Source organism: Ceratotherium simum, chromosome 31, assembly GCF_057802395.1.
Source record: "Ceratotherium simum simum isolate JZ-2026a chromosome 31, ASM5780239v1, whole genome shotgun sequence".
Classification (NCBI taxonomy): Eukaryota; Metazoa; Chordata; class Mammalia; order Perissodactyla; family Rhinocerotidae; genus Ceratotherium; species Ceratotherium simum.
In genome coordinates this window covers 16,942,626-16,963,764 of record NC_141930.1, presented here as the reverse complement: position 1 = coordinate 16,963,764, position 21,139 = coordinate 16,942,626, and the positions used below count along the sequence as shown (strand labels likewise).

The 21,139-nt window shown below is 40.0% G+C and overlaps 1 protein-coding gene across 7 annotated transcripts in view; it reads left to right on the top strand.

Moving 5' to 3' along the window:
• Positions 1-16,069, top strand: part of SULF1 (sulfatase 1) — a 181,420-nt gene extending 165,351 nt beyond the window's left edge. For all 7 annotated transcript variants that reach the window (XM_087420466.1, XM_087420467.1, XM_087420461.1 and 4 more), the window contains one exon: positions 13,722-16,069. In XM_087420466.1, the coding sequence (XP_087276592.1) occupies positions 13,722-14,545 (824 nt within the window). In that variant the 3' untranslated portion in view covers positions 14,546-16,069. The remainder of the gene's footprint in view (positions 1-13,721) is intronic.
• The last annotated feature ends 5,070 nt before the right edge of the window (positions 16,070-21,139 follow it).

Sequence of the window (21,139 nt, the reverse complement as noted above, 5' to 3'; positions counted from 1 at the left end):
TCAGATTCCTCCTTCTAGAAGGCAGCTCACTGGTCTGACCAGAAGCTAAATGACAGTAGGAAAGGTGGTGGGGAAGATGTGAACAAACAAACAAAACAGAGGAAGCTGGACTCTTGAGGATGCTTGATAACCATTTATATCTCTTCTTTTTCTCTTCTCTCTTGTCTTTCTTCTTTCCTCTCCTCGCTCTGCCCCCACCCGACCCCACGTCACCCCCTAGCACACGTAAGACAGAGCAGAAGAACCCACTCTTAAGCTGGTCTCACCCGGGATATGGGCTGACGAGGTAATATCCCACACACCAGCACTGTTTCTCCTGCTTCCCAGGGGTCACGTTAAGACGTTTCCGAAGTGTGACATTTTAAATGGACCTGACACTAAATATTGACTTTACAGTTATTTTATGATGCACTCAATTTTACAACTAAGGGATTTTCAGTCTGGCCTTCTCTTTCTTCTGTCATGAAAGAGGTAAAAGGGTATTAACAGGTTATTTAAGACGCTGGCCTGTTAGAGCTGAGTGAGGGAGTTATTCTCCATCAGTCATCCCTGGACGACTTTGAGATGAAGAATGTTGAACTGCGCTCCAGCTGTGATCAAATGGCAAGCGTCCGGGACTCTCCCCTTCCCGAATCCCTGTCACCACCACTAAACGGGGCCAAATCCATCCTTTCTCAGGTCGTTTGACACAGCCTTGTTGGTGGAGTCACCTCTCTGGTAACGTGGCCGTTGAAAGGGTGTGTGCACGGTGACATAGTACTACGTGTTGCCTTTTTTCCTACTAAATTCCTGACCAAGGGACAAATAAGGATACTCTTTAACTCAAAATGACTGGTGTTTTCCGATTCCACCTTTTCATAATCCATGAGGCAAGCTGTCTTTCAGCTCATGTCTCTGCTGCAGGCAGGAAGTCGTTCATGAAACAGGGTTACTGAGAGAGCATCTGCCTGTCACACCTGGGGACCCACTGGACACCCAAATGCAGTGTTCGATGTGGCCTTATCTGCTCTCTGTCTCCCGTTGGATTGAAAGGGAACAGTTGCAGAATAAGTCACCGTCTGTGTGGAGCTGCCGGAGAAACTGCTGTCCTCAGGTGGTGTTTACCAGAACACAGCCCCCCAAGGACGGCACCACTCGAGGGATTTCAGAAGCCTTGGTTCTTCAAGATTTTGATTTTGTTGTTTTTAGAAAACTAATTAGAATGCATTTTTAATCATGAAATTTCATTACAAAATGGAGGAAAATGATAACAACCAAACCTGAAGAATTTGAAATCTGAAAATTCAACAGAGTATTTTAGAAAATTTATCTTGTACGGGATTGACTAAATAAGAGTTTTTAAACTGCCTTCAATTTTGTGGATTTTCAAAAATTAGTCCTTAGATTTCTTTAGAAGGACTTCAAAAAGCAAGTCTGTTCTCTATTCAACTTCGTTATTTCTTTCTTTCTTTATTCTTGCTGTGTATCTGCATGAGGCAAGGGCAGCTGAAATGCTTTCCTTACTCACCATGGTCATTTTCCAGTTAGGACAAGCTCAGAGTAAGGACACAGCTCAGAAGGTAGCCTCCATGACTCAGGAAATAATTTTTGGCGTGAGTTGAAAGCAATAATTTCTGTGTTGCAAAATAGAATAGGATCAACAGGTTGATGGGGTGTTTATTTTTCCCATTGCATATGAAAGCTGACGCTGCTGCCTTTTGATGTCCAAGAAGAGCTCTTGGCAGCCATGGTGTGTGTCCAGCGTCTGTGTGGGGCAGACAGTCAGCTCTTGGCAGCCTAACTCTGGCAGGGCTGCTTCCTGGCTGTTCTCTTCCACGCCCTGCAGGCCAGCAGACCACCTCATGGGCCACCCTCAGCCGTGCTTCTGTCCATATTGCTTTGCTTGTTTTAATTTATCTCCCCTTACAGCAACAGTTGGTGCCTTGCAGACAGATGTGGGTGACATAGCTGTGAGTTAGAGGCTGTATGGTACTGTAGTTCGAGCACAGACACTGGGTTCAAATCCCAGCCTTGCTAGTAAGAAGCCGAGAATGGAGTCTGGCAGGTATAAAGAAGCCCCAGTCATGATGGGTATTATTAGTAAGGTGTAATATGGGATGCAAAACTTTTACATGAAGGAAACAGTATGTGAGAGGGAATAGTAAGTGATATTATAATTCCAAAGAATGTTTCTATATTTTATAAGACCACAAAAAGAGATATTCATCAGCACCACCACCATCTCCATTATCATTCATTGGCAACCCAGAGTTCAGACACAAATCCATTTTCTGAACTGCCTGAACCTCTTGAGATCAGAAGAATAAAACCCAGTCTTCACTGCCCTGCTCTCCGTTGCTCTAATGAAGCTTCCCCTCGTCCTCTTCTCTCTGTCACATCTCAGGATTCCATTTTATTTTTAAGCTGCCTTGCTAGCACTGTTGGACTTTTCTGTGTAAGGTGCTTGACCAAGAGATGGGTCAAGGTCAAGCTTTGGGATTGAAGGAGCTAAAGGTGAGGTCAGCTTCTTAAGGCGATGAGGGGACTTAGGGTCAGAAGTGTTAGGATGTGGGTCAGAGCCAGGCCACTGTGTGTGGCTGTGCAGTGTGCGCCCTGCACACAAGTGTGCCATGGAGGGACAAGTCAGCGCTGAAATCCAGCCGAAGCCAGCTGTGAGGGTAAGTTTTTCTTCATACGGCAGTGGCCACACTGGCCAGGATCAGGGTCAGGGTCAGGTCAGGTTTCATGGAAGCTCCCAGAGAATGTTCATAACTTTCTCTTACTTTTCCAATAGTCACTCTACTCCCAGGGCCTTGTTTCTTGTGCCACAGAAGAAGAAACTAAAGTGTTGCAGAACTCTAAGATCCTCTCCAAATTGAAGAATAAAATTTACCTTTATTCGGCTTCAATATATAGGGGGGAAATGAGAGAAAAAAAGTTAACCCTCTTTCATCCATTCAATAAGTAAAGAAAGAAGGAAAGAATCCAAATGACCACATGTATGCAAGGTGCTCCCTTCAGGGAGAGCATAGTCAAGTATCGTCATTACAATACAGAAGGCCCATACAGAATGCTTGGATGGGGAAGCCACCGTGCCATAGGAGCCGTGTGAGGGCCGCAAACCCAGCCCAGAGGAATCAAGGAAGATCCCCAAGGAGGTGGCATTTATGCTGCATGCTGAAGGAAACATTGGAATGATCTAGACACAGGCTAGTGAAGGAAGAAAGTCCGTCCAACTAGAAGGGTCAGTTTGTGCAAAGGCAAGATTCGTTTAGGGGACTGTGATCAATTCAATGACAGTACAAGGGAGGGAGGAGAGAGACGAAGTGAAGAGGTAAACAGAGCCTGTTTTATGAAGAGTGTTATATGTAGGGTGACCATATGATTTATCTTCCAAGCAGGGATGTTTTTGACCATGGAGGGGATAATAAAAATAGCTAAAGTTATGTAAATTTGATATATGTATTACTGACAATGAATTGGTCAGTCAATTTATAAAATAATTGTATTTAAAAACTATTTTCTAAACTAAAATTCCAAAAATTCTGGACAAATGCTAAACTGAACAGGATGACATAAATTAGGACCATCCCAGGCAAACTAGACGATTTAGTCCCCCTAGTTATGTGCTACATCAGAGGATTTGGTCTTTATCCTGAAAGCAATAGGGAGCTATTCAAGAGTGTTAAACTGGGAAAAATCACATGAGAGGATTTGGGTTGATCAGATTAGGTAACATGAATGGTTATGAGAACAGTTTTGTGGGTCACACTGGGCACAAGTTCCAGCCCCATGGCCTCCCAATTTGGGCACCCTTTGCAAACAGTATTACATAACTTACTATGTTCTCCTAAGTGTTTTACATGTATTAAGTCATTTAACCCTCACCAAGACTTTGTGAGGTCAGGACTATTATAATCCACATTCTACAGATGAGAAAATTGAGTCACAGAGAGACTGAGTACCTTTCCCAAGATTATATAGCTGGTAAATGGTGGAATAGGAAGTCAAACCTGGGTAGTCTGCTTCTAGCAAGTGCTTTTAATCTCTATACTATACTGATTCTCTTGGAAAATTTATTTAAGCTTTTTATGACTTAATTTTCTCATCTGTAAAAAGTTAATAATACATATACATAATAATACATAAGGATTACATGAGCTCATATCTGACAAGTACTTAGCACAAGTAAACTCTGAGTTGATGTTCTTCTATGATTGATGTTTGATAACAGATTTGAATAGTGAGGGATATGTTATATCAAAGAACCCTAGAATTTTGAAGGACTTTTACCTTCACATTAATGGATAATAAAATTAGCAGTTTTTATTACTGATTAAGTGTTGAGAAAGAGGGAAGATTATGTGCATTTGCCCCAATAATCAGGTATGTTATTTTAATCATCCACTGACTATACAAAGTTATTCATCTATACGTGAATGACATATCTTACAATTATTTATAGTTCTATACTGCTTCTTAGTTGAATGCTCATAGGCTTTTATTTCTAAAATAGACAGGTATTCCTGCAATTCATCAATAAAATTATGAAGATTAGAGATCTTCTATGCGTAGCAAATGTCTATAATAAGTATAATAAATAAGTATTTACAATTGGGTTGTGGTTACTATGCAGGACACCAAATTCAATCTCTGAAATTTCGAAATTCAAATCAAATTCTATTTCAATCTAAAACATGTGTTTCAAGCAGCATGAAAATCACCCACGATGCACACGGATTTGGTCCCAAATATTGGAAACCTGTACTTTCAGAAAAACATTCAAAGAGAACACAGAAAAATATGGAAGGGCTTAGGAGAAAGGAATGGATAAATTAGTGCAGATACTCTGTTCAGGCTCTCTCAATTTTGAAAATCAAATTAGTGCCCTTAGAAGTGAAACTTGGGAGGAGCATAGCCATATTAATTAAAATATCCTTCCAGTTAGCAACAATCAACAAAACTATAACACTTTATGAATTTCCAGTTGACTATTACTTGCTCCTTGAAATTGTAGGCACCTAGTCAGGTGAAATTCAAAGTTTGCTGTTGAGCACAGGTACCCAGAATCATCTCCAGATGGGTCCTGTAATGGAGGGGCCCACACAGTGCTGAGGAAACCCAGAGGAAGGGAAGAGAGGGTCACGAAAGGCTTTGTGGAGGGGGTGATGCTCAAGTTTAATCTTGACGGATTGACTAGTATGATAAGGCAGGGAAGCACATTGTAGGAACAAATACAAGCGCTGGAGAGGGAGACAGCGTGGTGCTTCCAGGAAATTGTACATTGTTCCGTGAGGCTAGGGCAGAGGCCACGTGGGAAAAAGGAATAGAACAAGCTGAAGAAGTCGGCGGGAGGGGGCAGTTTCTGCAGAACTATCCTTTCTGCTTCTGATGCCCCCGGTAGCTCTTGTTGATATAACACTGCTCCAGGAAGAGTTAAATTCCACCCATACGTGATCTCTAAGTTACCATCTGTAGACTATAGTGTGGTATAATTACGTGGTCATATTTTTAAAAGTAAATAAATGTCTCCAGAAAGAAATGTGACTCAGCTCAAGACCTGCACGTATTTTTGAATTCCCCTTAGTGGTTTCACAATCTTTCTGTTTCTGGGGTTGGATGATAATTACCTGTAACTTGAAATCATCTACATTTATCCCGAGAATTCACTTTTCAGAACAAATCAAGTCACACGTTTCCTCCCTGAATAAAGAACTTCAGAATGGCTCAAGAAAAGGGCATCCTTTTGTGAGACGACAACTGACAGAAACCAGGACAGACGGGTGGAAAATTTAGGTTCTAAAATCTAATAAGTGTTTTAACTTTATATTTTGATATAATTTTACATTTACAGAAAACTTGCAGGAATAGTTCCAAGAAACTTTACCCCATTTGCCATATTGTTTTCTCTTGTTCTCTCTTTCTCCACATACACACACACCTCTTTTTTTCCTGAATCGTTTGCAAGTAATTTGCAGACATCATGTATCTTTATATATAAGAGCTTTAGCACATACTTCCTAAGAACAAAAACATTCTTACATAACTGTTGTACATTTATCAAAATCAGGCAATTTACCATTGATGCAATACCATTATCTAATCCACAGTCCATATTCAAACGTCGCCAATTGTCCCAATAATGTCATATTTATGGTTTTTTTGTTTTTTGTTTTCTGGTCTGGGATCCAATCCAGAATCACACATTGCAGTAGACTGTCAGGTCTTTAAGTCTCCTTCCATCTGGAATAGTTCCTCAACTTTTCATTGTCGTTCATGACATTCCAAAGTGTACAGGCCAATTATTTCGTAAAATGTCCCTCAGTTGGGGTTTTTCTGATGTTTCCTCATGATTGGACTGAAATTGTGCTTTTCTGGCAGAAATACCACAAAAGTAATATTGTGTGCTGGGGATAGCTTACCAGGAGCTTCATGACATCTGTTTGGTGGTACAGTCGTCCCTAGGTGTCCGTGGATGGTTGGTTCCTTGCCCTCCCCCCGACCCCCGCCACAGAAACCAAAATCCTTGGATGCTTAAGTCCTTTATATAAATAATGCAGTATTTGCATATAACCTATGTACATCCTCTTGAGTACTTGAAGCCATCTGTAGATTACTTATAATACCTAATACAATGTAAACGCTATGTAAATAGTTGTTATACTGTATTGTTTAGAGAATAATGACAAGAAAAAAACAAAGGTACATGTTCAGTACAGACGCAACCATAGTAGGCCTTTCCATCCAAGGTCAGCTGAATCCATGGATTTGGAACCCCCAGGTACAGAGAGCCGACTGTATTACCTTTGGTTACTTGATTAAGGCGGTATTCGCTAAGTTGATCCACCATAAAATTACTATTTTTCCTTTTTTTAATTAATAAGTAATTCATCCACCAACTTTTGCAGGAATTCATGATTCTTCCCTGAATCATTCTTATTATGACAGCTGCAGATTGGTGATTTTTCCTACTCTTATTCCTGCAACATTTCCTTAAGCAGTATTCTACCATAGAGAAGAGATTTCACTTCTCTCCTATTTATGTTTATTTATATCAGTATGAACTCACAGATTCCAATTTTATTCCATACATGTCCTTTTGCTACGATTATTTATTCTGCTGATCAAAGTGTCCCAGATTTGGCCAATGGTGTCCCTTCAGGTGGCTTCTGTGTCCTTTGGTACATCCCCATTATCTTTTGAGCATTTCATTGCTTTCAGGCCCAAGAATATGTTCCAGGTTGATCTTGTATTTTCACTGCCCCACATCTGGAATCAGCCATTTCTCCAAAGGGCCCCAGTTCCTTTTAAGTGGGGAATGGCATTTGGACGCCAAGATCTGGGTTTGAGGTGTATAAATTGCTACAGAGGTGTCTTTGTATCTAGACTTTTTTGGTGGACAGAGCTAAAAGATACACACACATATATCAACAGCTATTCCTATACCCACAGATGTAGAGATATGTGTGGATGTAGCTATCTGATACAGTAAAAGCCATATGTTTATACTAGTACCTCTAATTCTAATTCAACACCACGAGGTCCATCCTAGTCTTCCTAGTTTCTATATTATAACTTCCTTTTCCAACAGTGAGAAATAATCGCACTACTGCGAAAACAAACCTGCTAGCTAGAGTTCAATAGATTTTTCTGTTATTTCTGTCTTTAGAAGGAGAGAAAATAGGGCTGTGTTCAAAGTCACTTGGGCTGGTTTCATGCCACCCCTCCCGTCTCCCCCCCACTTATTGTCGTTATGTTATTCATTTGAAATAGAGTAAGGTTTATTTATTTCTGTTTGTATTCCATTTTAAGTTCTATTTTTTCTCATCATTGTTAATTTCGTTTTTCGGTGTGTAGTTCCAAAAGCCAAAACTACAAAAAGTGTATGCAGAGAAGTGTTACTGCTTCCCACCATCTCTTACCACCCGTGCACTGTAGATAACCGATCTCGTCCGTTTCTGCTTTATCTTCTTGTGTTTCCTGTTGCAATAATAAGCAGACAGTGTATATTTTATTTCTTACTTTTTTACACAAAAGGTAGTATATTGTGTATATACTATATTGCACTTGGTTTCTTTTTCACTTAAAATATATATCCTTTCTAGGAGGCCGGCCCGGTGGCGCAAGCGGTTAAGTGCGCGCACTCCACTGCGGCAGCCCGGGGTTCACCGGTTTGGATCCCGGCGTGCACCGACGCACCGCTTGTCAAGCCATATGTGGGCTTGACATATTATATGTGGCGGCGTCCCATATAAAGTGGAGGAAGATGGACACAGATGTTAGCCCAGGGCCAGTCTTCCTCAGCAAAAAAAGAGGATTGGCAGATGTTAGCACAGGGCTGATCTCCTCACAAAAAAAAAAAAAAATATATATATATATCCCTTCTATAGTTCATAGAGATCTCCTCACTCTCCACCATTTCATAGTACTCCACTGTGTGGATGTGCCGTTATCTACTCAACCACTCTTTTATGTATGGGCATTTCAGTTATTCTCATATTTTGCGATTACAAATAGTGCTGCAATAAAAAACCTTGTGCAAATATATTTCATATGGTTGAGGATATCTTCAGAGTAAAATCCTGGTCATGAGATAACTAAGTCATCAGGTAAATGCATATATGGATGTATTAAATATTGCCAAATTCCCCTCCATATGAGTTGTACCATTTTGCATTCCCATCATCAATGTGTGAGAATGTCTGCTTTCTACAGCTGTCAGGTTTTTAAATTATTTTTTCAATTGAATAAGAAAGAAAAGGTATCCGAGTGTGGTTTTAATTTGTATTGCTCTTATTATGAGTAAAGTTGAACATGTTTTTGAAAGTTTAAAGGCCATTTTACTTGTTTTTGTAGATTATCTGGTTATGTCTTCTGCCCATTTTTCTATCTGGTTTTTGAAAGAATTGGCAGGAAGAATTGATATCTTCATGATACTGAGTCTTCTATCTAAGAACAAAGGATGTCTTTCTATTTGGTCACGTATACTTCTGGGTCTTTCAAGAGCTTTTTGAAGTATTTTTTGTAAGTTTTGCACATTTCTTGTTAAGTTTATTTATAAGTACTTTATCTTCTTTGTTAATATTGTAAATAGGGTTTTCCCCCATCATTAAAACCTTTACCTGATTGTGTGTACGAGGGCTATTAGATTCTGTATGTCAGTGTTATATCCTGCTACCTTTTTAAATTTTTTATCTTTCGGGTTAATTTTGTCATTGATTCTCTTGAGTTTTCCGGTTATGCTGTCATACGTTTGCAAATAAAGATAGCTTTGCTTCTTTTCCAGTTTGTAGGCCTCTAGTAGATTTCTCTCTTCTAATTGAATGAACTCATCCTTGCAATACAATGTTACGTTGTCCTTGTTCTTAGTGAAAATGCTTTTAGGATTTCCCAATTAAGTGAGAAGCAGGCTTTAGGGCTAAGCTATATAGATTTTTATCATGTTAAGGAAATAGCCATCGGTTTTTGTTTTTTTTTTTTAGTGTTTTTATCACTAATGAGTGTTGAATTTGTCAAAAGCCTTTTCAGCATCTATGGAGATGCTCAGATAATTTTTCTCTTTAGACCTATTAATATGGTATATTGTATTAATGGATTTGCTAAGAGTGAACCAACCTTTCATTCCTGGAATAAATCCCACTAGGTCATCATCTGTTATTTTCTTAATATAATATTGAACTCTGTTCAATAATATCTTATTTAGGTTTTTTCTATCATATTAATAAATGATATCAATCTATAATTTCTGTTTTGTTTGTGCTAGCATTATCTTCTTAGGTATTGCATTAGCCTCTTATTGCTGCTGTAACAAATTACCACATTGCCTTACAACAACACAAATTTATTTTCTTATATTTCTAGAGGTCAGAAGTCTGAAATGGGTCTTACTGGGCTAAAATCAAGGTGGGCTAAAATCGGGTCTGGGTTCTTTCTGGGGGCTAGAGAGAGAATCCATTTCCTTGCCTTTTCCACCTTCTAGAGGCTACCTGCATCCTTTGTTCGTGGCCCTTTCTGCCATCTTCAAAGCTAACAATGTAGCATCTTCAAATTTCAATCTCTCTCTCTCCCTGACCTATGCATCTGAGGTCACGTCTTCTGTGACTCTCCTGCCTCTCTTTCCCTTATGAGGACCTTTGTGATTACATCAGCCCCACCTGGGCACTTCAGAATAATCTCCCTATCTCAAGATCCATAACTTAAACTGCATCAGCGAAGTCCCTCTTGCCATGTAAGGCGATATAGCCACAGTTTCTGGGGATCAGGATGTGGACATTATTGGGGGGGGCACGTCCATTATTCTGCCCACCACAGCTAACAGTGTTACACTTGCTTCATAAAAAGAGTTTGGAAGTTTTCTTTGATTTTCTATGCTCTGGAATAGTTTATATAGCATAGGGATTCTCTTTTCCTTAAAGGTTTGGTAAAATTTCCCTGTGAAACCGTAAGGATCTGGTGCTCTTTGCAGAGTATTTCTTTAATAACCTTTCTTTTTCCTTCTTTGGAAATTGTTCTGGTTAAGCTTTCTATCTATCTCTATTGGGTCAATTTCAATAAACTGTGTTTTCCTGGGCAGTTTTCTATTTCATGTAGGTTTTCCAGTTTACTTACTTTGGGGTCTGCAAAGTGGTCTCTTGTGTTTTAAATTGTGTATATTTCAATGACAATTTCTAGCCTGTCATTTTCTATTTTGTATATTTGAACTTTCTCCCCATTTTCTTAATTAGGTAAACTAGTGATTGTCTATTTTGATACTTTTTTTAAAGAACCAGGATTTTGATTTATTAATTAGATATGCCATTTTTCTGTTCTCTACCTCATTAATTTCTGCTTTTACCTTTATTATTTCCTTCCTTGTGCTTTCTTTTGATTTATATTGTTCTTTCTCCAGCCTTTTGACTTTTGGCTTAAATTCATTTATTTTTTGTGACAGAAGTGTTTAAGGCTAGGAACGCTTAAAACGATGCATACATGTGATGCTTTATGCACCGTAAGTTCTACTACAAAGTGTTTTCGTTATCATTATTTTTAAGAAGTTCTGTAATTTTAGGTTTGTTTTTCCCTTTCCACCTAGATGATGTTTAATAGAAGATTTGTCAGTCTTCAGGTGAAAAGGCTGTCTTGTTGTTTTAATTTTATTAATTTATAATTTTATTGTATCGTGTCAGAGTGTTGTTTGTAATATTTCTATTTTATGCAACTTACTGATGCATTCTTTGTGACAATATATAATCAAATTGTGTGTATTTATATCTGTGTTTGAGAAGATGTAACCTCTATTCTCGGAGTGTGCTGTTCAATACATATCCTTGAGAACTGCCTGATTGATTATGTATTTAGGTCTTCTATATTCTTATTTATTTTTAGTCCTTTTGACCTGTCTTGGATTGAATATCTCCTATTATTATGTTTCTATGTATTTCTCATTGCAGCTTCTATAGATAGTTTCTTCTTTATAAAGATGGTTACCTTTTTTTTTCTCCCTTTGGAACTTAGTATGGTTTGTATTTTTGTCCTATTAGTTACCTTTGAACTTATACTTTTTTTTTTCTTTTGCTGAGGAACGTTCTCCCTGAGGTAACATCTGTGCCAATCTTCCTTAAACCTATACATTTTTAATGCCCCTAGTCTCTGTTTCTTATTTAATCTTTTATTATCCCATTGGTTGGTTTTTAATGGTGTTTTTTGACTCCCAACTATTATGTGACCTATACTCCATGAGTTTATTCTTTTTCAGCTTTTCTTCCCATTTTTAGTTACATTATTTATACTTTGTCATATGAAATGTATATATACATATATATATACATATTTTTTTTTTTACCCTTCCCCTACCTTTGTTTTACTCCTAGATCTGATAAGTATATTAAATGCTCACCATCAATCCTTTTGCTGAAGTTTCCCCCAGTGATTTCTTGGTTAAACGAAACTCATCCTCTAGAAGACACTTCAAGAAGAGCTGATGTATACAGTATTCCCTGCATTCTTACATTTTTACAACTGTTTTTTTATAGCCTTGAGACTTGAAGGAGAGCTTGGCTGGATATGGGATACTTGGTTCATACTTTAATTTCTGATTTAAGATGGTTTTCACATCCTCAGGTACTTGACTGAGAACATTTAATTTACTTAGCAGTGTTGTTTTGTGGTTTTCTTCACTTAATGGTTTATTCTAGCAGGGGCATTTTCATAAGATGATAGATTTTTTGTTCTTATTTTCTATTTTCTTTTATAATAATTTTGTGTAGGTTTAGGTTGCTTTTATTACTTTCATGGATTTGAAGTATTTACAAGATTCCTAGTTTAAAAGGATCCTTTTCTGTCATTGTAACCAAGTATACTTTCTTTTTACTTTTTTATTTCTTTATTATTTAGGGGTGGGAGTGGGAGAGGTTGTGTGTCCTCCAATTTTTTGTTTCTCTTTTTTCTTACAGGACCTGAAATTTCCTCCCTTTTGCTTCCTCTTTCCAGTTTCCGAAGGATATTTGTCCCTCCCCTTGTATCCTTTTCTCCCTGAAGCAATGCCTTTCAAAGACTGCCACCTGGGTGCACGCACACTTCTAGGTCTCCTTCTCACTATCAGTACTGCCATTTACCAGGACCCTTCACAGTACTTTATACTTCAGGTCGACATTCTTTCCAGTGGTGGTTTCAAATCAATTCTTGCCTCCAGCCTTGCTTCCTTCTTCTCTCTTCTGTACTATTTTCCCAGGGCTTGTGCCCAAAGTGTGGCATACAGCCCTGCTGAGATTGGTATTAACAATGTAGCAACTAGAAGGATGTGCAGCTATGACATACAACTATCTACTGGGGCTTTGGAGGAAAAAATAAATAAATAAAATTAAAAAAAAAAAACAATGTAGCAAGTAATTAACAATTACTTACAGGTGATTTGAAGATTATGTAATTTTCTATCATCTAGTTATACTGAGAGTGTGGGTTTTGTGTAGTTTTACTTATTTTTCCTGCTGATCTTTACTGTTTTGTGGGTAGTTCATTGCATTAATGAGGCCACCTCTTTAGAATGGTACTTGGGCAAACTAGAGAAAAGACGTTTTCTGCAGGACTGTAGTCATCTCAGTGACGTAGAAAGATCTGAGAGAGAGAAAGCTGGTGCATTCTTTGCATACTGTGAAAACCACTGAAAGATTGATTTATCCAGGCCATAGAACTTTTAGGGCAAAAAAACAATCAAAGAAACAGATCTAAGCATTTGATTTGAAGAGTTTAATTGCATTCAAGTTTGTTTTTATACTGAGGACCAGGGAATATAAATAAAAATATCTTACTAAGCATTGCCTATTACATTAAAATGCTTTCAAATCCATCATTCACCCAGCAACCGCATAAGTAGTAAAGGTTTTATCACACAACTGGTCCCACAGTCGACAGTGAAGGACCAAGACAGAGAAACTCCCTCGCATGATTTCCTGGTTACAGAGTTGACTTGAGTAGAACCAGGAGTAGAACACAAGCCCCTTGACTGATAGAACAGCACATTTCCAGCACCAAACATGCCTCATCATAGAAGTGTTCACTCATTTGACCCTCTTTCCAATTTTTTGTTACTGTTCAATCACTTTTATAACCTAAGGCCACTCCTTGATAACAAAGTACTAGGGGAAAATACTTTCTAGTGTTATATTTCAAGTTGATTTGCTCTGTAAAAACAGTGTAAGTTGCTTGTCCAATAAGTAGGAAATATTTTCTCCACTAATGATCCACTTTGGTCTCTCTTTTCACAGAGGACAGTTATGGGATGGATGGGAAGGTTAATCTTCCCAGTCTCACTGCAGACGTCAACTGGCAAGGCCTGGAGGATTTATACAGTGTGAACAAAAGCGCCTATGAGTACAGACAAAACTACAGACTTAGTCTGGTTGACTGGACTAATTACTTGAAGGATGTAGATAGAGTATTTGCACTGCTGAACAGTCACCGTGAGCAAAATAAAACAAATAAGACTAAAACTGCTCAAAGTGGTGGGTTCCCGGCCGTATCTGCTGAGCTCTCTGTGCCAGTAGAGATGGCCTCCGCTGAGTCAGATGAAGACTCGAGTCCTTCGGTCTGGGAAGTACCTTATTTGACCTTGCCAGCTGACCTTCGAACCCTACATTTGAACCGACCAACATTCAGTCCAGAGAATAAACTTGAATGGAATAACAACATTCCAGAAGTTAGTCGTTTGAATTCTGAACACTGGAGAAATCATAAAACTGAAAAACGGTTGGAGCATGAAGAGATAAATCATCTTGAAACTGTTTTCAGTGGCAATGGCGTGACAGAGCTGGTGCTGGAGCCCAGCCCCAGACTGCCGCCCATTAGCAGGCACCAGAAGGAACTTCCCCAGGATGGAGGTCCAGGAGAAGATGTTTTTGAAGATCAGATGTATCTTCCTGTGCATTCTGATGTTGATTCTACGCATCAGACCATCAAAGTATCCACCATGGAGCAGCATATTAACTCCAGCAGCCTGGAGAGGATGTCGAACGAGGTGGAGGAGGATCCCAAAAAGGGGAGTTTACAGAGTCTAGAAGGCAGTGCCTCCTTTCCAGTCTCCTCAGATTAGATGAAATTGTTACCTTACCGTAAACACAGTATTTTTTTAACTTTTTATTAGTAAACTAATAAAGGCAATCATGACAACCAACATTCCAAGCCACCCTAGGTACACATGTGCAGTAGACATTAGTGCGCATGCGAGTGGTACGCACACAGGGATTCAGTGTTGTAATTCACTATTTGTCAAGAGTACAAAGAAAGGTGGATTTGTGGGGTTTTTGTTTGTTTTGGGGGTACTAAAACAGTATTATGTTTTGAAAGTTGTAGGGACGTGCATATATCAATGTTATCCAGTCGAGAAGGCTAGAATCGTGCCTTGCTGAGTTTCTGAAACTTGACATACTCGGTGAATTTTTCAGTACACCTTCCATTGCCTGCATAATGTGGTTTGGGTTCATTTTTAACCACTGGAATTTTTCAATGCCATCATTTTTAGTTCAGTGATTTTGCACTTTGAGGTTGGAATGCCATGTCTATTTGGTTAGTCTTACTTTTTTTTTTTATAGGCTTGTCACAGTCTCACTGCTTGCTCTCAGTGTGACAAAGTAAAATAGACCCTCAAGGACAACACACAGTGTGGATCACATATTGTTTAACATACGCTTTTGCCAGAAAATATTGCATGTGTTTTACCTCGACTTGCTAAAATTGATTAGCAGAAAGGCATGGCTAATGATGTTGGCAGTAAAAATAAATAAATAAGCAAAACAAAGATTGCCTGCTGTCTCTGTGCCTAGCCTCAAAGTGTTCATCGTATGCTTAAGATTGCTAAGTTTTTATTATTTTCTTAACACGATAACAGGACTGAAGACTTGTGTTTTTTTTTCATCTTTGTTTTGTTTTCTTGACCTGGCTAATAAGCCTAAGTGTTGAGAAAATATATTTGGTTTTGAACTTATGTAAGGAATTTTTTTCAATAAAACAAGCTCATGAATGTTTCGTAATTGAAACATATCATATGTGTTGTATGATTATTTTTAAGGCCTTCACCAAATTCTGATTTTTCTAGGGCATAGTTCAAAACTACTTTCGAAATTCTGTGTTCTTGAAAATATTCTTGTTATGTATTAGATTGTTAAATACCAGCAAAAGGATTACCTCATTGAGAGTTATCAGTACCCTGGTCAACTTCCCAAGAAGGTTTTTTTGAGTTTAACAGTGATTTTCTTTTTCTCTTTAGATAATTCAAACGCATAGGTAAATTATGTTTTAAGTGTGTTAAAGTAAACTCGTTTAAAGAAAATTTAATGTTATAGTTGAATCTTTGACAACTTTAAGTCTTTATCGTACACTCTGTACATATGTTAAAATTAACTAGCTCTTTATCAGATGTGTGTGTCACCGGCTGAATGACAGGAGAAACATATTTATGGTCATGAATGATGTGCTTTGTAAAAAGGTTTCAAGGTATTAGGAAGCATACTGTGTTTTTTAATCTTGTGTAATATTCTGTGATACTTTTATAGAACAATTCTGGCTTCAGGAAAGTCTGGAAGCAATATTTCTTGAAATAAAAGGTGTTTAAACTTTACCTGTTTCAGAGAAATGAACTTAACCAAGTTTTTGTGGTCCACCCATTCCTCGCAAGTAAAATTGAGTCCTGATCTTAATCTACATGATGAAATATTAGCCATAATCATAAAATTGACCCAAAGTCAGTGTGTTACAGAACATTCTCAGATCAGTGATTTCAACATGGATTTGCCTCGTTGCTGTCAGGGAGGGTGTGGCAGAGTCGGCACGAGGGTGGCTTCCCGAGCATGCACCCTGGGCAGTTACCCAGGGCCAGTGCGTGGTTTAATTCTCTACTGTCACCATCCTGAAATCCTTACTAATTGAACGAAGGACCCCACGTTTTTATTTTTCACTGAACCCAGGTATGTAGCCGGTCCTGGGCAGCGCAAATGGAGTTTCTCAAAAGCAGAAGGACAAACCCACCAAAGGCAGTTTGGGTTATTTCGGGACAGTGAACTTGGGTGGCGACCTAACCACCTTCTAAGACCTCAAGTTTTCTAACCGATGAATTCCATACACTTCCTTCTGCTCCACGTCTCCTGAGGAGCTTTATCCCCTTCAGATAGAGGGGCTACCAATGTGTGAAATGTCCAGCGATCAGAAGGTGAATAATAAAGGGAAAAAAAAAGCAAAGGACTTGGGGATCTGCCAACTCAATCCCTGGGCAATTGAGGAAACCGTCTATATTAGTTTGCTAAGGCTGCCATAACAAAATACTGCAGACTGGATGGCTTAAACAACAAAAGCGTATTTTCTCACGATTCTGGAGGCTGGAAGTCCAAGACCAGGGTGCCAGCAGGTTTGGTTTCTCCTGAGGCCTCTCTCCTTGGCTTGCAGATGGCCGCCTTCTTGCTGTGTCCTCACATGGCCTCCCCAGCATCTCTTCTTCTTATAAGGACACCAGTCATATTGGACTGACCCGCCCCTACGACCTCATTTAACCTTAATTACCTCTTTAAAGGCCTTATCTCCAGATACAGTCACACGGGAGATTAGGGCTTCAATGTATGAATTTTGAAGGGACACAATTCAGTCTATAGCACCGTAGTTTCATCAAGAGAAGAATCCAAGATGATAGTGTTGTCCAAAGGCACATCATTGTACCTTACTCCTTGTTCCTTCCCTAGAGAATGCGAATAGGCCAAATGTTGCTATTCTGGAGAAAATTCCATTTTAGTTCAAGTCAATAACTATTTATGGAGTACCTACTATGTGTAAAGGGCACAAGAGAGACTATTCCAGAACTTGAAGTGCCCTTAGAGGTTGGCTGGCCAGCCAGCCTCATTTGATCTGTGAGGATGCTGACGCCCACAGGGGCTGAGCTGGTTCCCATCTGCCTGTTCCCCACAGATTTAGAAGAGGAAGAGATTTAGCAGAGGCGAGGACAAATCCCTCTTCACTTTCTCCTTTTCAACACACATGCGTGCATGCACACACACCCCCAGCCCTCAAACACACTAAATCGGGAAGAGAGGCCACAGTGGGACCCAATTGGTAAGGAGTAATGGAAAGAACAATGGACATGAAAATTGAGGACCTAACTTCACTGCAAGCTCTAGTTTTTACTACCTGTGTGAGCTTGGAAAAGTCACCTAACCTCTCTACGACAGCTTCCCCAACTATAAAATAAGAGTTTTGAATCAAGGATGGCAACTACATAGCATATATGCTTTCCTTTCCCAAAATGTGTCCAGGGAAGACACTGCTAATTCATGAGGACACGTCTCCATTAAGCTAGAGCATTTGTGTCCTCAGAATTCTTCTCAACGCAGCCAGCTACTATCAACACTATTGAATTGGTTTTGGGGTGTGAGACGAAAACACATTTGCCACACCCAAACTTGATAATATCTGAGGCTCCACCCAGGCTTCTTTAAAAAAAAGAAAAAAATTCCTATGACCATCAGCACCCACAGGGTGTTTTGTTAAGAGAGAGGAATGAATACTTAACACTCCCACCCCATGCCAAACGTACCTGAACATGTTGACGTTCTAAAAAAGATTTTTAAATGCTTATGTTTCAGGACTTGCTTTAGAGCTGATCTGATCTCAGATATAAGAAGGTCCTCAATTCCCCAAATTAGTCCAATTCTGCTTGAGATTTTCAAAATTTATTTTGAAAGAAAACAAAGATCTTTGGTTGATAATTAAAATATCTAGAGCAATTAATACCTTGATATGGTCCACCACCCTGTTCATTTAGGCCCTCATGACATAGAAGCTGCTGTGGAAGCTGTAATAGCCCCCTAAGCCCCTTTCCCACCTCCAGCCCCTCCTGTCTCCAACACATCTCACACTCACCACCGGGTGAGGCTTTCATTGCCGCGGCTCAGATCTCAGCCTCCTGCTCAGACATCTTCAACGAGTTTTAATGCCCTCTGTACAGCTCTAGCCTTCCGTCCAGCCACCTGCTCCCCTCTCCACCTCACCTGTCACTACTGGCTTCCCCTGGATTGGTGCCACCTTCCCAGGTATGAAATTTTCTCTAACTTTCTATCCACCCACCTGGAGTATATCCCCATTCCCCACCTCATTCCTCATTCCTGTATCGTTTCAAACTGTACGTTTTCCTTCCATGTAAACTTTCCTGGAGTCCCCCACCCCTGGACATAATCTCTCTCCCCTTTACGTTCTCCCCCAAGTAAGAAAATATTCATGTTGTACCAAGTCTGGAGCCAACAGAGAAGAATAACTGGCTACATTTATAACCTTGCTCCTCCCCTCATTGCTGACCAGGAAACTTACCTCATGTGACTATTGCTTGTATTGGTCTAGTCAGTTCACCTTCTTCTAAGTTGTGTTGTTGCCGTGGGGACCTCACCAGCAGAGTACCTTGGGCTTTATAGTGAGCCCACTGCTGCATGAAGTAAGTAGAGAAAATGGCTTTCAACAATCAGATTGTGTCCTGTTGGGACTAGGGAGTCCCCGCTCCCTGGTGTTAGGGGAAGCACTGCAGAGGATTGGGGGGCAGAGGGAGCTACAAAGGTTGAGGTCTTTTGTACTCAGTATTGCCTTGCTTTTCTGCTGGCAAATGGACTTGGTGAGCCAAGGTATCTACCGCTGTTCTGAATTTCTAGTCCCCACACCAGTGGGCCTCCCAGGACTCGAATTCAGAATCTGCATCCTCTACCCCCATTCCTCTTCCCAGACATTACTCCACCTCCCAGCCCCAACAACACAGGTGACCCAGAGCCAGAATGGAACCAATCCAACCACTAACAGGTTTTAGCAGAAAAGAAGAGGTCATCAACCTTGCTACCCTAATGCCTATCTGGTCACACACCACTCAACCCAGGAACCAGAAGAGCCAGGGGATCAGTAGAGCATGTTTTCCATAATGGCCATTAGGTGTCACTCTAGTGCAACTAAAGACGTCTTTGCTGGGAGCCAGGACTTGCCCCCTGGCAAAGCTACCACTTACATTGATTTCTAAAGTAGCAGCACTACCATTTTCACAAGAACACATCTAGAACAACTTGATCCATGGCAGGCTTGCTCTTTCTTCAGCGCCTAGGATCTTAGCCATTCCAGCAGGCCCAAGAGCGGTTTTAGCTTTCTACTGATTTATATCGGTGTTAGGAGTTGGAACTGCATCAAACTTTGACGTTTAAATTCAAAAGTGAGCACCGAATATCCATCGCCTTGCTTTCCAATGACTCTGTGCAATTAAAAATGTTTTTTGGCTTCCATACGCCGAAGCTACAGAGGCCGTCTCTGCCCAGCTGGCAATTTTAAAAACAAGAAAGGAACTGGATGCTTTTTAACAGCTCATAAAAGGCTGAGGTTGTACCAAGTCTGCGGCTAAAGCTAGGAAGATGAGTGGCCACATTCATAACCTTTCCGCTCTCTTCATTTCTTGAAGAGAAACTTTTCCTCATGTGTCTATCTATCTCAAAAAGCGCAATATCCAGAATGACTCAGCCTCTTCCTTGAAAGTGTGCGATATTTAAGAGATTCGAGAGAAATGCTATTGCCTACATTGCACACATAGATTGAGGAGAAGACTTGGGCAGGGGTTACTATATGCTCTTTGAATAAATGGCTCCCTTGATAAATGCACAAAGCCGTGGAGGAAAATAAGAGTTTACCCAGAAGTGAGCACAGACACACGCACTCTCTCCAATAATTCACGTGCCGTGGGCTGCTGTGACCCTTTCGTTTAAGTGTGCAATGGGGTGACGGAGTGAGAAATGGAAATCAATTGCCCTGCTTTCCACCTATCTAGTGGTCAAGGCAGGGTTCTACATATATCCACTTTGTGCTTCAGTCCCTGAATCATGCTGTTATTTCCATGGCTCCTTTACCTCCTTCCGCCTCTCACCGGAAAGTTTTAGATGCCAGTGTACTTAGAAAATTCTGCCGTCCGTCAGAAGAGACCTCAAAATCTAGTGCTTTTTCTCCATGGATGGAGTCTGAGCACCAGTTCTTCCTCCAGTCTCAGGCCAGCTCCTGGGCCCCCATAGCAATGACTAGTTTGTTATTTAGTGTAGATTGGGGAAAGAGAGCTTGTAACTGCTTTGTTGACCAAGTTTTGATACTTACTTCTTTGGAAATCATTCTTTCTTATGCTTGAGACTTTCCCGTTGTTTACCAGTTTTTAGAACAAGGAGTTGAGACTCCTTTGGATATCATCCTTAACCTATCAGGGTCAACTGTTTGGCAAAGAATAATACCCACCAAATACTCACCATTGGCTTCCCTACACTTCCAGGACCTAGCAGTTAGGCAGGGACATGGAACTAGTTCAGACTAATGCAGTGCGACACGTGTCACTTCTGGGCTGAGAAAGAGAAAAGCCCCTTTGCCTTTCTCTGGGCTCTTCCTTTCCTTGCAACTAAGATCAACCCTGAAAGTTCCACCTTGAAGTGTGGCTTCAAGCGTGGCTTCAAGATGGCGGAGCCTCTGTCAGGCTGGGTCCCTGACGGACTATGTGGAATAGACCCATATAGACATGTAATGGAAATGAGAAATAAAACTTTGTGCTATGAAGCCACTGAGATTTGAGGATTAGCGTGTTGTAGAAGCATAACTTAGCCTGTCCTAACAAACCATATTCAAGGCACATACTTCTGCAATCCCAAAATCT